Raw genomic sequence first — 21,095 nt, forward strand, 5'->3', positions numbered from 1 at the left:
GAGGATCTGGCTCATCTCTTAAGGGACCTTTGGGGAAAAATATTGGTGGATATTTTTGCTGTTGTCATCTTCATGAGTAATGATTCCCTGGGACAATAATAAGTGACATAATTAGCACTGCCCATTTTTTATTTTTTAGTAAATCTGAAGGTCATAGATATGTGAGTGTGAGTGTGTATGTATGTATTCATCTTTGCACACATATATGAACATAAAAATATATACATGCACATATCTAGACCCACAGATGTATACATACACATATGTGTCTCCCACTAGAGAGAGAGCCAATGTGTTTTTCTCTCTTTTCTACCTCTGACCATTCAATCTCAATGTTTTTTAAATTATGGCACATAGGTTTAAGAGATAAGGGAGGTAGAATATATTTACCAATCCTTTTAGTCTGTACAATATAATGACATATTATGATGATTACTCTTCATGTGAGAATGGGAACATATTATGTTACACATAATGACTTTATAATATAGATGCACAAATTTCAGAAATCATAGAGATACAACGGAGTCCTGTGTTCTTCTGCACATCATGATGAATGCAGCAGTTGTGTGTATATACAAGAATAGATCATACTGAGCATCCCCTGAGCTCTGTTTGCAGACAAGTCATATCTCCACCATGACAAAATTCCCACAAGATTTTGAATTATTAATGTCTTGGAATCTGCGGGATTCAGCAGATATGTTCAGTGTTATTGATGGCAAACTTTATCTCTTTTATTTCTGAGACACATAATGAAATAGGGAGTTCCTCAAATAACCACAGTTACTGTTTAGGGTAATTTTGTAGGGGCCAGTGGGCTTTTGCCTTAATTCGTATGAATGCAATTTTTCTCTCTCACAGCAAAATGTATGGAAGATAGAGGGAGAGTGAACTGGCACCAATTTATGAACCTCCAGCCTTCTCGGTACACTACACCCTGTAAGGGCAAGATGCTCTGATTGCACTTACTTCACATAATGAGAGCTTTTAATGACAATTACTGATTAGAGTTAGGGATGTATGGGGACTTTAGAGAAGACAACTTTATCTGCCGTTTGTACAGCTCTGTCCCTAACAATTGACCAGACACTCAATGAAATCCAGCTCTACAGATTTGCCCCAAATATTTGAGTGGATGATAAACTGAGGGGCTGAGGTACACTTTATTTCTCAACTCAAATTAGGTCAGAGAGTTCAAGAATTCTGTTTGCTTTTAGCAGTGTTTTTGCTTTACGATTTTTTTCCTTGGTGATGGTCACACAGACTGTTTTTCTGTTTGGGAACTGCAATAACATGTAGTTCAGACTGCTCTTTTTAGAGACATTGATTTGCACCATCACAAATGGATACCTGACATTGTTTTCCTCTTAACACATTTGCAGCGTTCAAATTTGGAAGGCCAATATTTAAAAACTGGTATATTTTGTATAAAATGTATAGTATAAGAATTATAAGAAAGATGAGCAAATTAAAGAGAATTGCTAATTGTTTTATTAAGGGCATGAGTTTATACGATCTACATGTCGATTTTTTAGCAAAGTGGTTTTCTTTATAAGTCAAGATGACATTTTATGTTTATGTCATCTTATTATGAACATGTAGACATTTTAACTTCACAACATGCACATTTAACTAGCAAGATGATAATGTCCTTTCCAGCTTCACCATCTATCTCACTCCTTAATGAAAACAGATCAAAGTTGATTTGTTTTTCCCTTTCAAGTTGCTCTGAGCATTAGTTTCTTCTAAAGACACTCTTGCTTCCGTGTTTCCCACCTTTACAACCATTTTTTTTTTCATTTTAAGTTTTCTGTCTTTATGTCTGGAAAATCTGATGTTAGAATTAAAAGCAAAAAGTACTTACAGTGCAGGCAAGTTTAAACTTTGTAGATTTAAATAATTTACAATTAATATAACTGGTAAAGTAGGAGGGGAAAGTTGCTCATGTTTTCCTAGCTCCTCCTGCTCTGAATTTTCCCAGTCCTAGGATTCATATTTTTCAAATTATTTTATTTTATTTGAAACAGGGTCTTGCTTTGTCACCCAGACTAGAGTGCAGTGACTTAAACATGGCTCACTGCAGTCTCGACCTGCTGCCTCAAGGCTCAAGTGATCCTCCTGCCTCAGCCCTGGAGGTAGCTGGGACTACAGGTGTGCACCACCATGCCCAGCTAATTTTTGTATTTTTTATAGAGATACAGTTTCTTCATGTTGCTTAGCCTGGTCTTGAATGCCTAAGCTCAAGTGGTTTGACCACCTTGGCCTCCCAAAGTGCTGGATTTACAGATGTGAGACATTGTGCCCAGCCTTAATAACTATCTTTTAAAAAAATTCTATATCCTCCTCCAAAACTCCCCCATGTCTAATTTTAAGCCTTTGATAACTGTTTGCTTTATAATGCTACAATCTGTCATTGAAACCATAAAATGTGATTGCCTTCTGTCAATTTTAATACAGTTTCTTGTTAATAGGTTTGCTTACAACCAAAGAGCTCATTTTCTTTTCTTCATTCAATGATTACATAGACTTGTTGATTGATTACTATGTGTAAGATATAAAATATTAGTGAAAATAGTCTTTCAAATAGAATCTAGATGTCTTCAACAAATTTTACTATTAAAAAGTTAAAATCACACCCTCACACTGTAGTGATATTATGTACTATTATAATTGTCATTTTAACTCCTAAAAATATGATTTTTGAGATTCTGCAGGTTACTTTCAACTAACATTTATAGAGCATCTGTTAAGCTAGGCAACTGTGCTAAGTGATTTGGCATCCATTATCTCACAAATTCTAACAGCCCCATGGAGGAATGGTCATCTGCATTTTACAGCTAAGAACTCTGAGAATCATAGAGGCTAGTTAAGTGATTTGCCCAGGGTTTCTTAGCCAGGAGGCCAAACCAGCAGGTCTTCTAATTCCAAGTCTGAGGTTCATATTTATATAACAGCCATTTCCTCTCCCTGTCCTGTTAAATTAGAAGTTGATAACCCAGCCTTGCTCATAAAGACCCTAAAGAATGAAGTTCTCCCTCAAAGGTTGGTCTACTACTTGTCTTGACACTACTTACAGCTTTTGAAAAAAGTTTAATAGATCTCTTTAGGTATATATGTCTGTTTTAGTTGGTTCAGGCTGTGATAACAAATTACCATAGACTACATGGCTTTAATAAAAACATTTATTTCTTGACAGTCTGGAGCTGGAAATCCAAGATCACGGAGTCAGCATGTTGATTCTGATGAAAGCTTTCTTCCAGGTTGCAGACAACTGGCTTTTCCCTGTGTCTTCACGTGACAGAGACCAGGCTAGCTAGCTCTCTGGCCTCTTTAAAATTTTTTTATATTGTGCAGTTAGGGGGCACAAATGCAGTTTTGTTACATGGATACATTGCATAGCTGGGAAGTCTGGCTTTTAGCGTTGCCCAAACAGTGAACATTGTACCCAATGGGTAATTTTTCAACCCTCGCCCTCCTTCCACTCTTCTGTCTTTTGAAGTCTCCCATGTCAATTGTTCCACTCTGTATGTCCATTGTTTAGTTCCCACTTGTAAGTGAGAACATGTGATTTTGATTTTTCTGTTTCTGAGTTATTTCACTTAGGATAATGGCCTCCAGTTGAGTTGTTTGAGTTCGTTGTGGATTCTGAATATTAATCATTTGTTCAATGAATAGTTTGCAAATATTTTCTCCCAGCCCTTAGGTTATCTATTTGCTCTGTTAATTATTTCTTTTGCTGTACAGGAGCTTTTTAATTAACTCCCATTAGTCTGTTTTTGTTTTTGTTGCATTTCCTTTTGAGGACTTAAGTCATGAATTCTTTGCCTATGTCAATGTCCAGAAGTTTTTCCTAGGTTTTCTTCTAAGATTTTTGTATTTTCAGGTCTTATACTTAAGTCTTTAATCCATCTTGAGTTAATTTTTGTAAATGGTGAGAGACATGGGTCCAATTTCATTTTCTGTGTATGGCTCTCCGGTTTTCCCAGCACCATTTATTGTTGAATGGAGTGTTCTTTCTCCAGTGTATATTTTTGTCAACTTTATCAAAGATCAATTGGTTGTAGGTAAATGGCTTTATTTCTGGGTTCTCTGTTCTGTTCCATTGATCTACATGTCTGTTTTTATACCAGAACCATGGTGCTTTAGTTAATATAGCCTTGTAATATAATTTGAAATCAGATAATTTGATGCCTCCAGCTTTGTTCTCTTTGGTTAGGATTGCTTTGGCTACTCAGGCTCTTTTTTAGTTCCCTATGAATTTTGGAATTGTTTTGTTTTTCTAATTCTCTGAAAAAAGATGTTGGTAATTTGATAGGTATTGCATTGAATCTGTAGACTGTTTTGGGCAGTCATTTTATTGATATTGATACTTCTGTTTTGTGAGCACAGAATGTTTTTCCATTTGTTGGTGTCATCTCTGGTTTCTTTCATCAGTATTTTGTAGTTCTCCTTGTAGAGATCTTTTGCCTCCTTAGATAAATATATTTGTGGTTTCTTGGGTTTTTTTTTTTTTGGTAGCTATTATAAATGGGATTGAGCTCTTTATTTGGTTTTCAACTTGATTGTCATCGGTGTTAGAAATATTACTGTTTTTTTATTGCATTTTAGGTTTTGGGGTACATGTGCAGAACATGCAAGACAGTTGCATAGGTACACACATGGCAGTGTGTTTTGCTTCCTTTCTCCCCTTCACCCACATTTGGCATTTCTCCCCAGGCTATCCCTCCCCACCTCCCCCTTCCACTGGCCCTTCCCATTCCCCCCAATAGACCCCAGTGTTTAGTACTCCCCTCTCTGTGTCCATGTGTTCTCATTTTTCATCACCCGCCTATGAGTGAGAATATGCGGTGTTTCATTTTCTGTACTTGTGTCAGTTTGCTGAGAATGATGTTCTCCAGATTCATCCATGTCCCTACAAACGACACGAACTCATCATTTCTGATTGCTGCATAATGTTCCATGGTGTATATGAGCCACATTTTCCCAATCCAATCTATCATCGATGGGCATTTGGGTTGGTTCCAGGTCTTTGCTATTGTAAACAGTGCTGCAATGAACATTTGTGTGCATGTGCCCTTTTAGTAGAACGATTTATAGTCCTTTGGATATATACCCAGTAATGGGATTGCTGGGTCAAATGGAATTTCTATTTCTAAGGCCTTGGAGAATCGCCACACTGTCTTCCACAATGGTTGAACTAATTTACACTCCCACCAACAGTGTGTTTTTTTGTACTTGATTTTGTATCCTAAAACTTTGCTGAAATCATTTATCAAACCTTGGAGTCTTTTGTAGGAATCTCTAGGGTTTTCTAGACATAAGATCATATTATCAGTGAACAGAGCTAATCTGACTTCCTCTTTGTCAGTTTAGATGCTTTTTGTTTCTTTCTCTTGCCTGATTGCTCTGGCTAAGACTTCCAGTACTATGTTGAATAGTACTGGTGAAAGTAGGCATCCTTGTGTTGTTCTAGTTAGTCCTTGGGGGAATGCTTTCAACTTTTCCCTGCTCCGTATGTTATTGGCTCTGGGTTTGTTTCTTTGATGACTCATTTGTCATGAGTTTTTATCATGAAGGGATGCCAAGTTTTATCAAATGCTTTTCTACAGTTATTGAGATGATCATATGGTTTTTTATTTTAATTCTGTTTATGTGGTGAATCACATTTATTAATTTGCATATGTGGAACCATCCAGCATATTCTCACTTATAAGTGGGAGCTAAAAACTGGGTGCTCATGGACATGAAGATGGCAACAAGAGACACTGGGGACTACTGGAATAAGGAGAGAGGAAGGACACAAGAGTTGCCAAACTAACTATTGGATACTACGCTCACTATCTGGATGATGAGATCAATTGTACTCCAAACTTCAGCATTATGTGGTATACCCAGGTAACAAACCTGCATATGTACCCCTTGCATCTAAAATAAAAGTTATTTTTAGTTAAGAAAAATGTATTTAAAATAATTTTTATTTATTTTAAAGTTGAGGGAAAAAATCAAAATTCATAAGAAACATCTGTAATCAATAAGCAAAGGGTAGTCACCTAATTGGAAAAAGAAGAGCAAAACATATGACATGAAATGACACAGGAGAATAAAAAAGATGAATAAATTAAAATGCTCAACCTCTTAAGAGTGAGAGAAATTTAATTTAAAGCAATGAGATTCTACTTTTCACCTATTTGATTATGCTGTTTTAAAAGTGAATGAGGCATGTTTTAAAGTAATGGCAAAAACCACAATTACGTTTGCACCAACCTAATATCAACCTTCTGTAATTACTGTAGGGATTAGAGAACAGACGTGTGAAGTACCTGCCACACAGAAGAACTTAGTAACAGCGTCTGCTTCTGCTACCACTATTATCTGACAAAAGATAATATTAAAATCCTAAACTAGGGTATTAGCAGAAGAAATGGAAAAAAAATTAACTAGACTTGGCAGCTGATTGTATTTGAGGGGAAAAGAAAAATACTAAGGAGAGGAAGACATTGCTATAGAAAGGAAGAAATGTGGCTTAATTGTTTGCCATATTGATTGTTAAATACTCTGAAGGAGTCTTTTCAGTAAGAATAGTTGATTCTTAGAAATTATTGAAGATAGACCCATAAAGACTATTCTTATATAATTATTCTGTTTTTAAATTGCATTCTTAAATACATAATATAGGCCCATTAAAAAACAGTGTATAAATGTTAAAAAAATGAAAGTATCCTTCTTTTATCTCTCCACATGGATAGCCATTGTCATGTTTTCTGCCAGAAAAATACTTATACCAATACTAATGCAACATGTACATGTACATGTATGGGCATATGCTTTTAAAAATGCACGCAAATGATAATATATTATGTAAAAGTTATGCACCTTGCTTTAAAACTTTAAAAAACAAACCCCAAAACTCAATACTATCTTCCTTTATTCTGTTACATCTGCTAATAGTCCACTGACTAGTATTCCATAATGGATTTAATTAATCTCCTACAAATGAACATACAGGGTTTTCATTTTTTACTATTGTAACCACTGGTCATGAACATTAGTATACATTGATCTTGATAGTGTTTGTTTGTTTGTTGGTTTGGGGGAGCATATTAATAATTCCTAGAAGTGAAATTGCTGGGCCTAAAAGTATTTATATTTTTAGTTTTGGTAACTAATTTTCCTCTAAAAAGGCTCTACCATTTTTTCTTACTTCCAACAGTATGTGAGAATGGTAGTTTTCCCATACTGTCACCAACTTGTGAATTCATTAAGAAAAAATATTAACTTGTTTAGATGCACATTTATATTATTTATTATGGCATTACTTATATGATTTGTCAATTACTTATTACAAGTGGGATTGAGCAGTTTTTTAAATGCTCATTGGCTCACTTTTTTTTCCCACCGTATTGTATTAGTCCATTTTGCTTTGCTATAATGGACTACCTGAGACTGGCTAATTTATAAAGAAAAGAGGTTTATATTAGTTTATGATTCTACAGGCTATACAAGGAAGCATGACACCACACCTGATTCTGGTGTGGGCCTCAAGCAGCTTCCAGTCATGGCAGAAGGGGAAGCAAGAGCAAGCGTGTCACATGGCGAGAGAGGGAGCAAGAGAGAGAGGGAGGAAAGCCATGGTCTTTAAACAACCAGATCTCACAATAACTCACTGCCATGGGAGGGCACTAATCCGTTCATGAGGGATCTGCATTCATGACCTAGACACCGCCCAGCAGGCCCACCTCCAGCACTGGGGATCAAATTTTAACATAAGATTTGGAGGGGACAAAACATCTAAACCAAATGAAGCATAATATTCTGATTTTACATTTCTGTATAAGTCTGTAGTAATTCTGTAAAATTAATCTTCTTCTATTGTCCAAATCACTATATATAGGTTGTGTGCTATTTTATGAAACCTGATAAAGAGACTAATAATAAAATCACATAGTTCATGTATTTCAAGGAACTGGGCTAGGCACCAAGGACACAAAGAAATGCGTCTTTTATCCATTTCCCATTAATTTTTTTCCATTGATTTTATAAGCTAGTCATAAAATAATAACCTATGTCTGTTACATGTGTTGCATGTATTATTTCTAGTCTATCTTTTGACTATATGATGTTTTTGTTATCTAGGGTTTAAAAAGTTGTGTAATTAAATTTAACATCTTTTTCTTCATAGCTTCTGGGCATTATTGTTTTTAAAAAATTACCAAAATTCATTTTATCTTCTTTGTTAATCCACCAAATAGCAGTTTTGAGCATAAACTAAGTTGTTTGTTGAACTTTAATTGTTTGATTGCTATAGTTTTTTTGGGAGTATTACTACAATTTCATTCTGGCACTCCTCACATGGGAAAACAATAAATGTAATGCTAGATCTTAGAAATTATTTGATACAAACCTTCAATGTGTAACTGAGGAAACTGAGACCCCGGGTGGTTGAAGTGACTTCTCCTAAATTACACAGTTAATCAGTGCCGGCAGTTGAACTGGAATCCTGGCTTTTTTGACATCTGATCTGATGTTGTTAATTAAATATGTGAACAAATACACTTAACATGCTTAGAATGTAACTGACATCTAATAAGTAGCTCGCTGAGTATTGGCTATTATCATGACTTTGTTGTTATCTTCATCATCAAAGACCACAGATTCTGGAGCCAGGTTGAGATTGAATCTCAGTGACCTTAGTAGTCAGCCTTTCTGAGTCTCAGGTTTCTCAGCTATAAAATGGGACAGTAAGGGAACCTATTGCTACAGGTGAAAGGTGTCCAGGTTCTTGGCGGTTTGAACAAAGAATTGGACAAAATGCAAAAATCAAAGCAAGGAAAGAATGAAGAACAAAAAGAGATATATTGAAAATGAACACTCTCCACAGGGTGGGAGCGGGCCTGAGAAAGTAGGTCAAAGGTCAGATTACAGAATTTTCTGGGGCTTAAATATCATCTAGAGATTTCCCATAGGTTACCTGGTATATGTCCTATGCAAATGAAGAGGATGCAGTGAGGTTACAAAGTTATTTACTTGGTGTAGATACCCTGTGCAAATGAGGAGGTTTCCCATTATAGTTAACTTGGCCTTAGAAGGTTGGAGTTTTTTCCTTTGATTTAGTTCTAGGAAGTCCTTAGGTTCCCTGCCCCCAGACCCTGTTCTCCTGTCTCACTATCTCAAAGGAAGTTGAGAGAATTCACTAAGTTATTATATTCAGAGTACTATATGAATTAAAATAATCATTATATAAATATTTACTATTACTACAGAGCCACTCAGTCTCTAGAATCAGTTGCACTGCCAAATCTTGTCTAGCTGACAATAAAAATGTTTTATTTTATTGTGTGATTAGGCTGCAGAGCACAATAGATAAGGAGACAAATTGAGCTTTCAATGGTTTCAGAGGCCTCCGTTCCAAAATAAAATGGGGGAGCCATGCATGAGGAGGCAGTGCCTAGAGATGATTAGAGGTACCAAGGAAAGTTTCACCAGTATTGGTGTTATTTCCCCCACCCCCAACACTGATATAATTCTATCACAAGGTACCTTGGGCCCATCATGGAGAAGAGTTTTATGAGTCAAGATTGAGTTTTGGATTTTTCTCACATACAAAACTACAGATACTATGAAGTGGAAAGGACACAAGGCGGCAATTTTATAAGAAGTTTAAAATAAATTATGTGATTTTAAACACATTTGGAATACTCAATCTCTGGATTCTGAAATGTATTTCTTGAAGAGGACATTATTATATATTAAAAATCCCTTCATACTTAGAACTGCTCAGTCCATCATGAGCATCTTCTGTGCCAGCTCCTTATAAAGCGACTTCATTATTTGATTTTTCAACATGTTATGGTAACCCCTAAAATATTGGGCCTTGCCATTCACATCAAGTATTATAAATTCAATGTCTCTTTCAATAAATGCACTCATTGAATGCCAACTATGTGTCAGCTACTTTGTCATTAAAGATACAAAAATGAAAACAGCCCCAGTACAACCTCCCTTCTCCCAGTTCCTGGGAATCTGTAGTCTGTTGGGTGAAATGGTAATTGTAGCATGATGTCAGTGCTGTGATGGTATAAATTCAGTGATGACACAATGGAAGAAGTAACTGATCAGAAATAGGCCACTTTACACAGTCCTTGAGCAAATTTAGTCCTTCTCTAGGAAAATAAACAATTACTAAAAACGTCAACTTAACTAGAAACGTTTATCCATTCATAGGTGTTATTTTATAACATTGCTATAATTGCACAGCATATATAATCTCCATATCGTGATAACAGAACCCAGAGTACTTTGAATATTTACCGAAGTAAAAATAAACAAAACCTTTGCAACAAAGCCTTTTGTCGGATTCGATTTTTTTTTTCCTTTTCCCATGCCTTTAGAGAGCTTGAATGTCTTCTCTAAGATTGGGAGACATTCTTCTTTCTAGGTTTAGAAATCATTATTTTCTGTATGGTCTTCTATAAGCTATTGATACTGTAAATGCTTCTTGAAGTCATTGAAGTGACTGCTTTTGTAGATTTTAGACTTTAGGGCTAAGCAATCTTATGACAAGTAGAGAGCAGGCATAGAAAAAGGTATAAATGCTGTCTAGGTGATTGATAATATGGCTGGCTGTCTCAGGGGCTAGCTTCTGGAAAGGGCCTTCCAAGGGTAGTTTTTAGAACAATTGCCTAGGGCAGTCTTAGGCTGATTGTGTGGTAGAAACAGAATTTGCTCCTTTGAGGGAAGGGAAAAGTAGACCTTGCTTCCCTGAAGACTGATGGCTTCTCTTTGTCTGATGAAAGAGTGGCATTGACAGAGTGCAGAGTGGATGAGAGCAAATCTTGCTTGTCTCCAGTGAAGATTTTTCTTTGGCCGGGTGGAGGGATTCAAATTGTGAAGTCTATTTGGGATGAGTTATCTGCAATCTCTCCCTGTCCCTGGAGAGAATGAGAATGACTAATTGAAGCATCCCATAACAGTAATTGAGATGAATTGAAAGGGGAAATGAGTGATTAACCTTGAGCCTCCTCCTGATGCTGTGCATGGCAATGTTAGAGTAGATTTCTGGGGGAGGGGGTGGGGTCCTAAGCAGTTCAGTTTTACAAAAAGTTCACATAGTTCCTCTAATTAACTTTCAGAGAACTATATTTCCGCCCCAACTTAGGTTTCAGATGATTGTTGCTCTGTTTTACATCATCCTATTGATGAAAGTTTGTTATTGATGACTGAAAACCAGAGTCAGATTTACTCAGAAGCTAATGATGCTTAAGCTTTATGGCCCCTCATTTGCATGGGCCCCTTTGGAGACCCTGGCACTAGTTTCATATTCCTTTCTTAAACAAGAGCCCCCAGATTATATGGACTTCAGTTCCCACAAAACCTTGATCTTTCCCTGCTGATAAACTTCTAATTATACATGAGTAGATTGGGCATAAATTTTAAAATTCTGTAGAATGATGACTAGCATTTCTTCACGCCTTAGAAAATTTGGAACTGTTTAAATTTATAAATGCCTAGGTCTATATCTGTATCTAAATTATCTATTTTTTAACTTCTGGGAATGAAGATAAACATTGTACTAGCTGATTGTATGTTTTTGTAAGTATAGTGATTACTTTATTCCCTCTATAGTGTTAGTCTTGTTAAAAAGGAAAAGGAAAACAATCCTACAATAATAGAATATGCCAGTTTTTATATTTCTGTATACTGCTACAACAATTATAAGTAGGAATCAAATGAATTCATTTCAGAAAGTCTCAGTGGATTGCCTACATTCTGAATTGCAATGCAACTCATCTTTGTAGACTTTAGCAGCACCTAATGTAGTGCCCCCTACGTATCATCAAAAAGTATTTTTTGAATTGAAAATAAGTATATTGAGTAATCACTTTTTAAAACTAAAAAGATATGTTGGTAACATCTGTCTGGTTTGACAAAAATAAAACATATAACCTAAAATGAATGGTTTGCACATTGATGGCAAGTAGTTTTTATAGAGCAGAACTCCCTGCTTTTTTATAAATTGTACAACCATATTTTACAAGTACAATTAATATAATATCACGAGCCTGTTACCACTTATTACCTGACTATTCAATGCATGGTTAATTTAGGCAACCTATGTGCCTTATCTGAAAATTCACATATTGTCAAAAGGTGGGTTTTTTCTTTATTATTATTGTGATTTTGTTTTCTTGCCTTCAATGGGGTCGTAGATTGATCCAGAGAGATTAATACTAACATATACCTAGTTTTAAACAAAATTGTATTAGACCAGCAGCACTTCTTGTTATATATTTGTATCTGAAACATCCATTGGATAGTTTTCTTCCCAATGGATATTAGATTTTCCTCAAATTGCTTTCTAAGAGACAGAAGCTTAGCTCTCTTGTTTGCTCATCCGTATTCTTGCATACACACACACACACACACACACACACACAGAGTTATTTGTCAAGCCGATATTTGTGTAGTATGAATGACTGAATGAACTCTAAATTGAACAGTTTGACAAGAGCTGGGGCCATTCTTTTATCAGGAATTTCAAATCATTCAGCTAGGAATACTATATCTGATATAATACTCAATGGTGGGATGATCTGGAAATGCTCAGTGAAAGAGTACTTAATGTGATTTTCTTTGGAGAGAATAAAAACATAAGGAGGAATACTTTGAATCAGAAGAAAGTAATTGTCAATATTGACATTGATCATTTAACAGTTTTTATTCCAACTGAACAATTATCAAGATTGGGGTTTTTGCCTTTGGAGAAGGCCATTTCTCACTTTTCTGATCTCTGTTATTCAGACAGTTTCATAGGCAATTACATGAGACCAAATATTTGTTTCATTTTAGATCAGCTCTCCTGGTTTTGAATATACTTTGATCTTACCAGCAACGTTAATTATAATATTAAGATAACCAGTAATTTTATTATTGGAGGTCTGATTTCTCAAGACCTTTTTATACTGATAATCTTACTGAAGCTTCTGAAAAATCTGCATCAGTAAAATCTGTTGTTAGATTCATCAGTTAGATAGAGCTGAAGCTGCAAATACAGTATATATATGTGTTAAAGATGATCACTTTGGATAGTTATAAGGGATAAGTAATTGCTGAGAACAACGTAGACCTCAGTGAAACAGACTAACATGAACTATTCTGAGCTATTGGACCAGCCTATCTCTAAATGAATAGGATCCTGATGGTTTTGTGAGCTAGAAGGTAGAATTAAAGTAATTTGGTCAGCATTCCGAAGTCTGCAATTCTGTTAGGCTAGTTCAGACACTCTCCACAGGAAGCGGACATTGAGGTCAGAAGTTGGGTCAAAGCCTTTTAATTGTGAGCCTCCATGATGCCTCTGGGCTTGGGTCAATAGCCTGAAAGGCTCTATTTGTGGGCCTGGAAAGGGTATATTATGGGGCTCAGGTGGTCTCCTAGACTGTTCTAATACTCAATTGTGAGAAGCAGATTATCTGCTTTGCAGATTATCTGATCTTCTATCATCAGCCTTCCCATTGGGCTTTGAGTTGCCGAGGATGGGGCTGAAATGTGAAGTGCAGGAAGTTAGGCACAGTGGACTCTGTGCAATCCCATTACAAAACCACATATAAATCAATCAAGCTCTGCTTTGTTAAATGACTTTAGTCTTATTTGGTTTGGCCTTTTTCTCTGTCTTAATCTATATTCTCTAGAGTCAACTAAGCCTCATTTATTTTATTCTCATTTTCTAGAAATCTTTAACTACAAAATAGACCTGTCATGGAATGCATTCAAAATGGAATGACACAAACACCTTTCCTTCTTTCATGTTCTGTATAATGTAGATTCAGCATGTGATGTAATTTAATTTCTTCTCTGGAAATTCATAAAATCATTCCAGTCTAGGCTGTCTTTGGTGCCCTGGTAATCTTGGTTAATTGTGTCCCTTCAAACTGTGGTTTGATCAAGAGAAAGACTGGTTATTTTGTGATTCAGTTTCTATGGATAAGGAAATCAGGGCTGTATTGTGATTTATGTTTTTTATTAATGACTAAAATATTATCATAATTCTCCCATGTTTTCTAAAATGAGAGAGAGATAGATTATAATTTGCTCTATAGCTAGGCAGACGAATTGTTTAGAACGAGTAGATTTGTGCCCCTTTCTTGGCACAAGAAAGCATCTCTGCACACTTAAAACAAAATAGCAGACTCTTAACTTCTGGTCCTTGTTGTCATCACTAACTCATGCCTCCCGAAAGTACAGCATCCAAAACCAGTCTTTTCCCCATAAAGTACATACTCTTTCCTGTGTTCCAGTAGCCCTGGCATAGATGCTCTAAGGATAGAGAGAGCATGAATAGTATCAATGAACAGGAATTTTGGGATTCAGCATCCCCTTCTATTTTACCAAATAAATCACTTTTGATGACTTGGTTTCCTATTAGTGGTGTAATATTTGGGGTCAGGTGCCCTCAGCTCCCCTGAGAGGAATGTTTCTCCAGGTTCTTAGTCTCCTGCCCTCTCAAGAATGAGAGATGGGACCACGGCGCCGTGCTTGGTAAATGCCAGACTCAAAAGTATTTGTAGAAAGTGATTTATTTAGAGAGAGAAACAGGAGAAGGAGAGACAAACAGCTAACTCTCACACTGAGTGAGAGAATCCAGAAAGATGGAATCCAGGAGAGGAAAACAGCTTCCACACTGAGTGGAAGGGAATAGAGAGAGAGAGATGGAGTTTAGGAGGGGAAGACAGGCTCCCATGAGAGAGTGTTCGAAGGGGATTCCAGAGGGAAAATCCAGGATAGAGAAAAACAGCTTCCACGAGCATGTAGAAGGGGATCCAAACATGGAGTCTGAAGGGTGTGGAAAAAGGGGACTTTTAATCTGGGAGGGACCCCCACCTTCTCTAAGACCCCTGGCTAATGACAGGAGTTCCTTAGAACTTCCACTGGAGTGACTGACTCTTAGTTTCTTCCCATGCCTGCGAAATTCAAACATAAACCATTTAATCTCCAGGATGGAGAGAGATGGAAGGGGGCATGGCGCTAGAAAGTTTTTGCCCTTAAAACTATGCCCCCTTGTGGACCCAGAAAGAGAACACCTTCCCTCATAGGCATCTTTACACAATATTGGCATATAAACCTATAAATTTTTAATTTTGTTGGCAATTTTTAATTCAAAAGATGTTCATTTCATACTTTGTGCCAGGCACTGTTCCAGGTACTTGTGATATACAAATTGATAAAACAGACTCTCTGCCCTTGTGATGTTTACACCTGGGATATCGTGATTATAATAAGAAATATATATTTGTTATGTGCCCCTACCCTCTTTGTTCCTGGCACAGAACTCCTAAACCCTTTGTAGATAAAAGTGCTAGGGGCTGGGCACGGTGGCTCAAGCCTGTAATCCCAGCACTTTGGGAGGCCGAGGCGGGTGGATCATGAGGTCAAGAGATTGAGACCATCCTGGGCAACATGGTGAAACCCTGTCTCTACTATAAATACAAAAAATTAGCTAGGCATGGTATGGCGCGTGCCTGTAATCCCAGCTACTCAGGAGGCTGAGGCAGGAGAATTTCCTGAACCCAGGAGGCAGAGGTTGCAGTGAGCCAAGATCGCACCATTGCACTCCAGCCTGGGTAACAAGAGCAAAACTCCGTCTCAAAAAAAAAAAAATGCTAGGATAAGCTTTTGTTCTAATATATGATCTTTGGTTCTGGGTTCCTGTACAGTTTCTAAGACCTTTGCAATCTCCTGAGTGATAATGAGATGGGAGAATTCTCATGACCCCTTCTTGGGACCTGAGACAAGGGCGTGGCTCACTCAGACCCCTTGCAGGAGAGGCAGCACACAGGCATTGGGTGCCAGGGCTGGGGTGAGCACTTTTGGGCTCCAGCCCCACGGCAGCATCTACAGGTGTGTTACAATTAATGCTCCTTTAGCAGTTGCCATCTGCAGATGGCTAATTGTTAACCAGCTCAATGGCGGGTCAGGGTGACAGCCTTTTAAACCCTGCCCTCTTGGTACCTGGGTTCTTGTCCAGCATCCAGGAAGAATCAGGTCACATGGACTTGAAGGATGCAGAGATTTTATTGAGTGATGCAGGTGGCTCTTAGCAGGATGGGGAGCTGGGAAGGGTATGGAATGGGAAGATAATCTTCCCTTTGGGTTCACCTAGGGGACCAAGCATCCCCATCTAAACTCATCTCAGTGTTAAGCTGCTTCTTCTCTCCTTCTGTGCCATGCCACTCTGCTCCTCTGACAGTGGAGCTTTGAGTTTTTATGAGTACAGGATGGGGGGTCTGGTGGGCCAGGACAGTTTTGGAAAAAGCATCATTTGGGTGGGACAATGGGGGTAACTCTTCTTGTTTAGGGCTGTAGTTTGAAGGATTGAGTGTGGGGCCTTTGCTGGGGAGTTGCCCTCTTCTACTCAGTATTTCCCTGCCTCCTGTCCATATCAATAACATCTGACAAAGAGCTCCTAAATCCTTTAGAATTTCCTGGGTGATAGGAACATCTTTTGTTCTAATGAGGAGACTCTTGGTGAACTCCTAAATAGCCTCAGGATGAAGGCCAGTTGCCAGGGGAACCAACCACGTAATTCAAGGGTTGGAACTTTCAGTCCCAGACTCTGTCCCCCAGGCAGGGGAGGGGGGTTGACTGTTGGGTTGATCACCAACGGCCAATGATGTAATTAGTCATGCTTGTACAGTGAATCCTTCATAAAAACCCAAAAGGGGACTGGGTTAAGAGAACTTTCAGACAACTCCATAGGTGGAGGTTTCTGGAGGGTGGTGTGTCCTGAGAGGGCATGAAAACTCTGCGCTCCTCTACCACACCTCACTCTATGCACGTCTTCCATCTGGCTATTTATGGGTATCCTTTGTAATATCCTTTACAGTAAATGAGTAAATATGAGTAAAGTGTTTCTCTGGGTTCTATGAGCTGCTCCCACAAATTAATCATACCTGGAAAGGGGGCACGGGCACCCTCAACTTACCACTGGTCTATCATCAGTACAGGTTACAAGCTAGAACTTGTGATTAGCATCTGGAGTCCGGGGCAGTCTGATGGGACTGAGCCTTCAACCTGTGGGATCTGACACTATCTCTACCAAGTGTCAGAAGACAATTGAATTAGAAGACCCAGCTGGTGTCTGCTGGAGAATTGTTTGGTGTGTGAGGAAACAATCCTAACACATCTCATGTCAGAAGGGTTGTAGTGTGTAAGAACAGGAAAAACAATAGCGTTTTTCTTAGCCTTTACAACATCCTGTTGGGAGGAGACAGACAATTAAAAAATGAACTAAATAAACAAGTAAATCACACAGTTTGTTCAAAGGAGATAAGTCTTAAGGAAAAAGAGAAACTAAAACAAAAAGAAGAAAAGTTAGGTTCATGGTTGTAAGTTAAAGGGGGCCAGATATTCTGTGGTAGGGATGGGGAGGCTGCAATTTAAGTAAAGTGGTCAAGTTGGCTTCATTTAGGAGTAACATTTAGAAGTAACTTGAGGGCCATGAAGAAGCTAATCATGAGGGTTTCTGGAGAACATTCCAGGCAGAGGAAACAGTGAATGCAAAGGTAAGAGCATCCCTCCAGGTATTCAAAGATGCAGTTCCCACAAATAGAGACTAGAATTGTTTTCTTAAAATCAGTCTTACATTATTAAGCTCCTGTCTATTCAAACTGTTTGGTTTGCTTTGGTTTTGGTTTTGTTTTGTTTTTGTTTTTTCTGAGATGGAGTCTCCCTTTGTCACCCAGGCTGGAGTGCAGTGATGCAATCTTACCTCGCTGCAACCTCAGTCTACCAGGTTCAAGAGATTCTCCTGCCTCAGCCTTCCAAGTAGCCAGGACTACAGGCATGTGCCACCATGCCTGGTTAATTTTTGTATTTTTGGTAGAGACAGGATTTCACCATGTTGGCCCAGCTGGTCTTGAACTCCTGACCTCAGGTGATCCACCCACCTTGGCCTCCCAAAGTTATGGGATTATAGGTATGAGCCACCACACCTAGCAGGTTTTTGAGATAATTTAACAAAATTAGAAACAGATGGTTTCTCTCAATGTAACTGCATCTCTAGAAATTATAAAACAGTAATTTTTACATCCAATATGTCTTTTTAAATGTAATTTATCTTCTGAGAAAATCATAGCATTTGTTAAATAATCTGTTAAAATATTTTTCTGTATTGAAACAAATTTAGTTCCTTTAGGAGTCTAAACGAGTATCCCTTACTTTCCATAGTGGCTATATCCAGATAGCTATATATATGTGAGTGTGTGTGTGTGTGTGTGGATATATATGTATACATATATGTGTGTGTGTGTATTATTATTATTATTATTTTTGCAGTGGTGCGATCTCAGCTCACTGCAACCTCCGCCTCTCAGGTTCAAATGATTCTCATGCCTCAGCCTCCCAAGTAGCTGGGATTACAGGCATGAGCCACCACATCTGGCTAATTTTTATATTTTTAGTGGCAAGGGACTTTCAGCATGTTGCCTAGGCTGGTCTCAAACTCCTAGCCTCAAATGGTCCACCTGCCTTGGCCTCCCATAGTGCTAGGATTACAGGTGTGAGCCACTGTGCCTGGTGCAAAATAGCTATGTTATAAGATGGGAGGGGAAAACATTTATTGAGTATCGGTTACATAATAGGCCCTAAGCTAGATCCTTTATCTCATGTAATGTCAACAAGAACACTGTGAGGTAAGTGTTATTGTCTCCATTTTTCCATTTTGTGTAGAGTTCAAAGAGATTAAATAATTTACCCAAAGCCTCAAAATAGAAAATGGAGAAGCAGATCCAAACTCAGGTTTATTTCCATCTGAGGCCAATGAATAGCCCTGCAGTTTGCCCATTTTCCTAGGAGGAACCTGATGGCAGTTTTTGCTTCCTGTATTTCCTACTCCCACAGGTAACCAATCAGTACATACTGTTTGTTTTAGTAATACCACCTGAAAATCTGTCGAATTTATCCGCATTTCCTCCTCTCCATCACCGGAACCCTAGTTCAGCCATCATCTCTCATAGCCTTTGCTGGTCTCCTGGTATCCACATCTGAGCAGTGGTCCTCAACCTTGGTTATATACTAAATGACTTGGGTGGTTTTTCTGTTTGTTTGTTTTTTAAATTCATATGTGGGTCCACTTCAAACTGATTAAATTAAGATCCTAGTAGATGGGACCATGGACATTAGTATTGTTTAAAATTTCCTTGCATGATTCTAATGTGTACTGAAAGTTGAAAACTACATTATTAAACACTTTTATGATGTACATTTTGCCATTAAAATCCCTTTAGCTTTTCCTTTCTCTTAGGATAAATCCAAACTTTTACTATGGTGCTTTTTGACCTGATCCCTGTGTTTACCTTGCCAACCCTTGAATTTTACCTTGCCCTTAAATTTGCATCATCACATTTTTTTTTTGAAACAGGGTCTTGCTATGTCACCTGGGCAAGACTGTAGTGGTGTGATTATAGCTCACTGCAGCCTCCATCTCCTGGGCTCGAGCTATTGTCCCACCTCAGGCTCCTGTATAGCTGTGACCACAGGTGTGCTTCACCAGGCCTGGCTAATTTTTTGATTTTTAGTTGCCCAGGGTGTTGGGCATCTAACATCTTGTCATGTTGCCCAGGCTGATCTTGAAATCCTGAGCTCAAGCAATCCTCTTGCCTCGGCCTCTCAAGGTACTGGGATTATAGGTATAAGCCACTGTGCTCAGCCAAAATTATTTCTGTTATAACTACAGAGATGTTTATTTGTATTTGTAATCATCCTTTGGCTATAAAATGTTCTTTCTCTAGGCCTTTCTGTAGAATAATGACCAAAAAACCCTTAGGTGCACTATGAATCCACAAATAATTTCAATGAAATAAACAAGTATTTTGTGAAGCAAATAGGGCTCTCTGATGTGGCTGATTGATATTCTTCAAGACAGACCTACTGACAGAACAAATGGAGTCTAGCAAATCAAAATGTAGATCGTCCTAGGAGTAATAATGATGAAACCTGGATGACTTAGTTGAGTTTGTTATTTCACAATTTACATTGCTAAATGTAACTGAGGATAGAGTAAATAATAGCTAAACAACTTATCTAATCCAAAAACATGGTATTTTTTAAATATTTGATGAAACAGTAAGTTAACTTGCCTCTCTGCCATTCTCTGCTTCTTTATGCCATCCTCTTTGCAAAATATTTCAGTTACTAATTAAGAAGGAAAACATAATCTTATTAATGCCTTCTTTAAATGAGTAAGTGTCTTGTTAAGGTTAAAAATAAAAAGGAGAGTAGTGATTTTGTGAATCTGTTATTATTCGATAAGCTAGGTGTTATTTTACTCAGTGGGCAATATGAGTACAGTTTATTGACCTGACTTCTGAGTAGGCTAGAACAAAGAGCCTTCTGAGTAGGCTCTTCAAATTTGGCTCTTCCTCAGAATCACTTGGGAAGCCTGCTTTTTTTTTTTTTTTCCTCTTTGAGACAGGGTCTTCCTCTGTCACCCAGGCTAGAGTACAGTGGTGCAATCCCAGCTCACTACAGCCTTGACCTTCCAGGCTCAAGTGATCCTGTCACCTCAGCCTCCCAAGTAGCTTGAACTACAGCTGCATGCCACCATGTCCAGCTGATTTTTGTGTCTTTTGTAGAGATGAGGTGTCTCCATGTTACCCACACTGGCCTTGAACTCCTGAGCTCAAGCAGTCTCCCACCCCAAAGAGCTAGGATTACAGGGATAAGCCACTGCACCCAGCCAGCTTTGTAACTGTTTTCTTTCTTTAAAACAAACAAACAAAAAAAACCAGTTCTCTCAGCTCTACCTTAAATGAGTAAGAATCTCTAGGTTTAGGCCCAGGAAACCCTGCTTTTTATCAGATTCCTGAAGGGATTCTGATGCATATATTTAGGAATAGGAAGAGACAGAGAATATCCTTATAAAAGTAACCCATTCACCCATTGAGGATAAAACATTGCTTCCAGGATACTAAGATGCTGGGAGTCAAATGGTAGAATGAGAAATGCCACTCTAATAACTCACACTTACTTCATTTTCCTTATGCTTGATCAACCATCTGGACTTCTCTAATGACAATAATAGATTTCTATTATTAATAGCT

General features: G+C 37.9%; 1 protein-coding gene across 10 annotated transcripts in view; it reads left to right on the forward strand.

The window, feature by feature from the left end:
* Positions 1-21,095, forward strand: part of SLC10A7 (solute carrier family 10 member 7) — a 291,318-nt gene that overhangs the window by 138,496 nt on the left and 131,727 nt on the right. The window contains exon 5 of one of the 10 annotated variants that reach the window (XM_054252875.2): positions 5,700-11,643. The exons of the other annotated variants lie outside the window; for them this stretch is intronic. Coding sequence (XP_054108850.1) covers positions 5,700-5,750 — 51 coding nt within the window. The 3' untranslated portion in view covers positions 5,751-11,643. Of the gene's footprint in view, positions 1-5,699; positions 11,644-21,095 lie in introns of those variants that run through there. 10 annotated transcript variants of the gene reach the window in all.

This window comes from Callithrix jacchus, chromosome 3 (genome assembly GCF_049354715.1).
Source record: "Callithrix jacchus isolate 240 chromosome 3, calJac240_pri, whole genome shotgun sequence".
Lineage (NCBI taxonomy): Eukaryota > Metazoa > Chordata > Mammalia > Primates > Cebidae > Callithrix > Callithrix jacchus.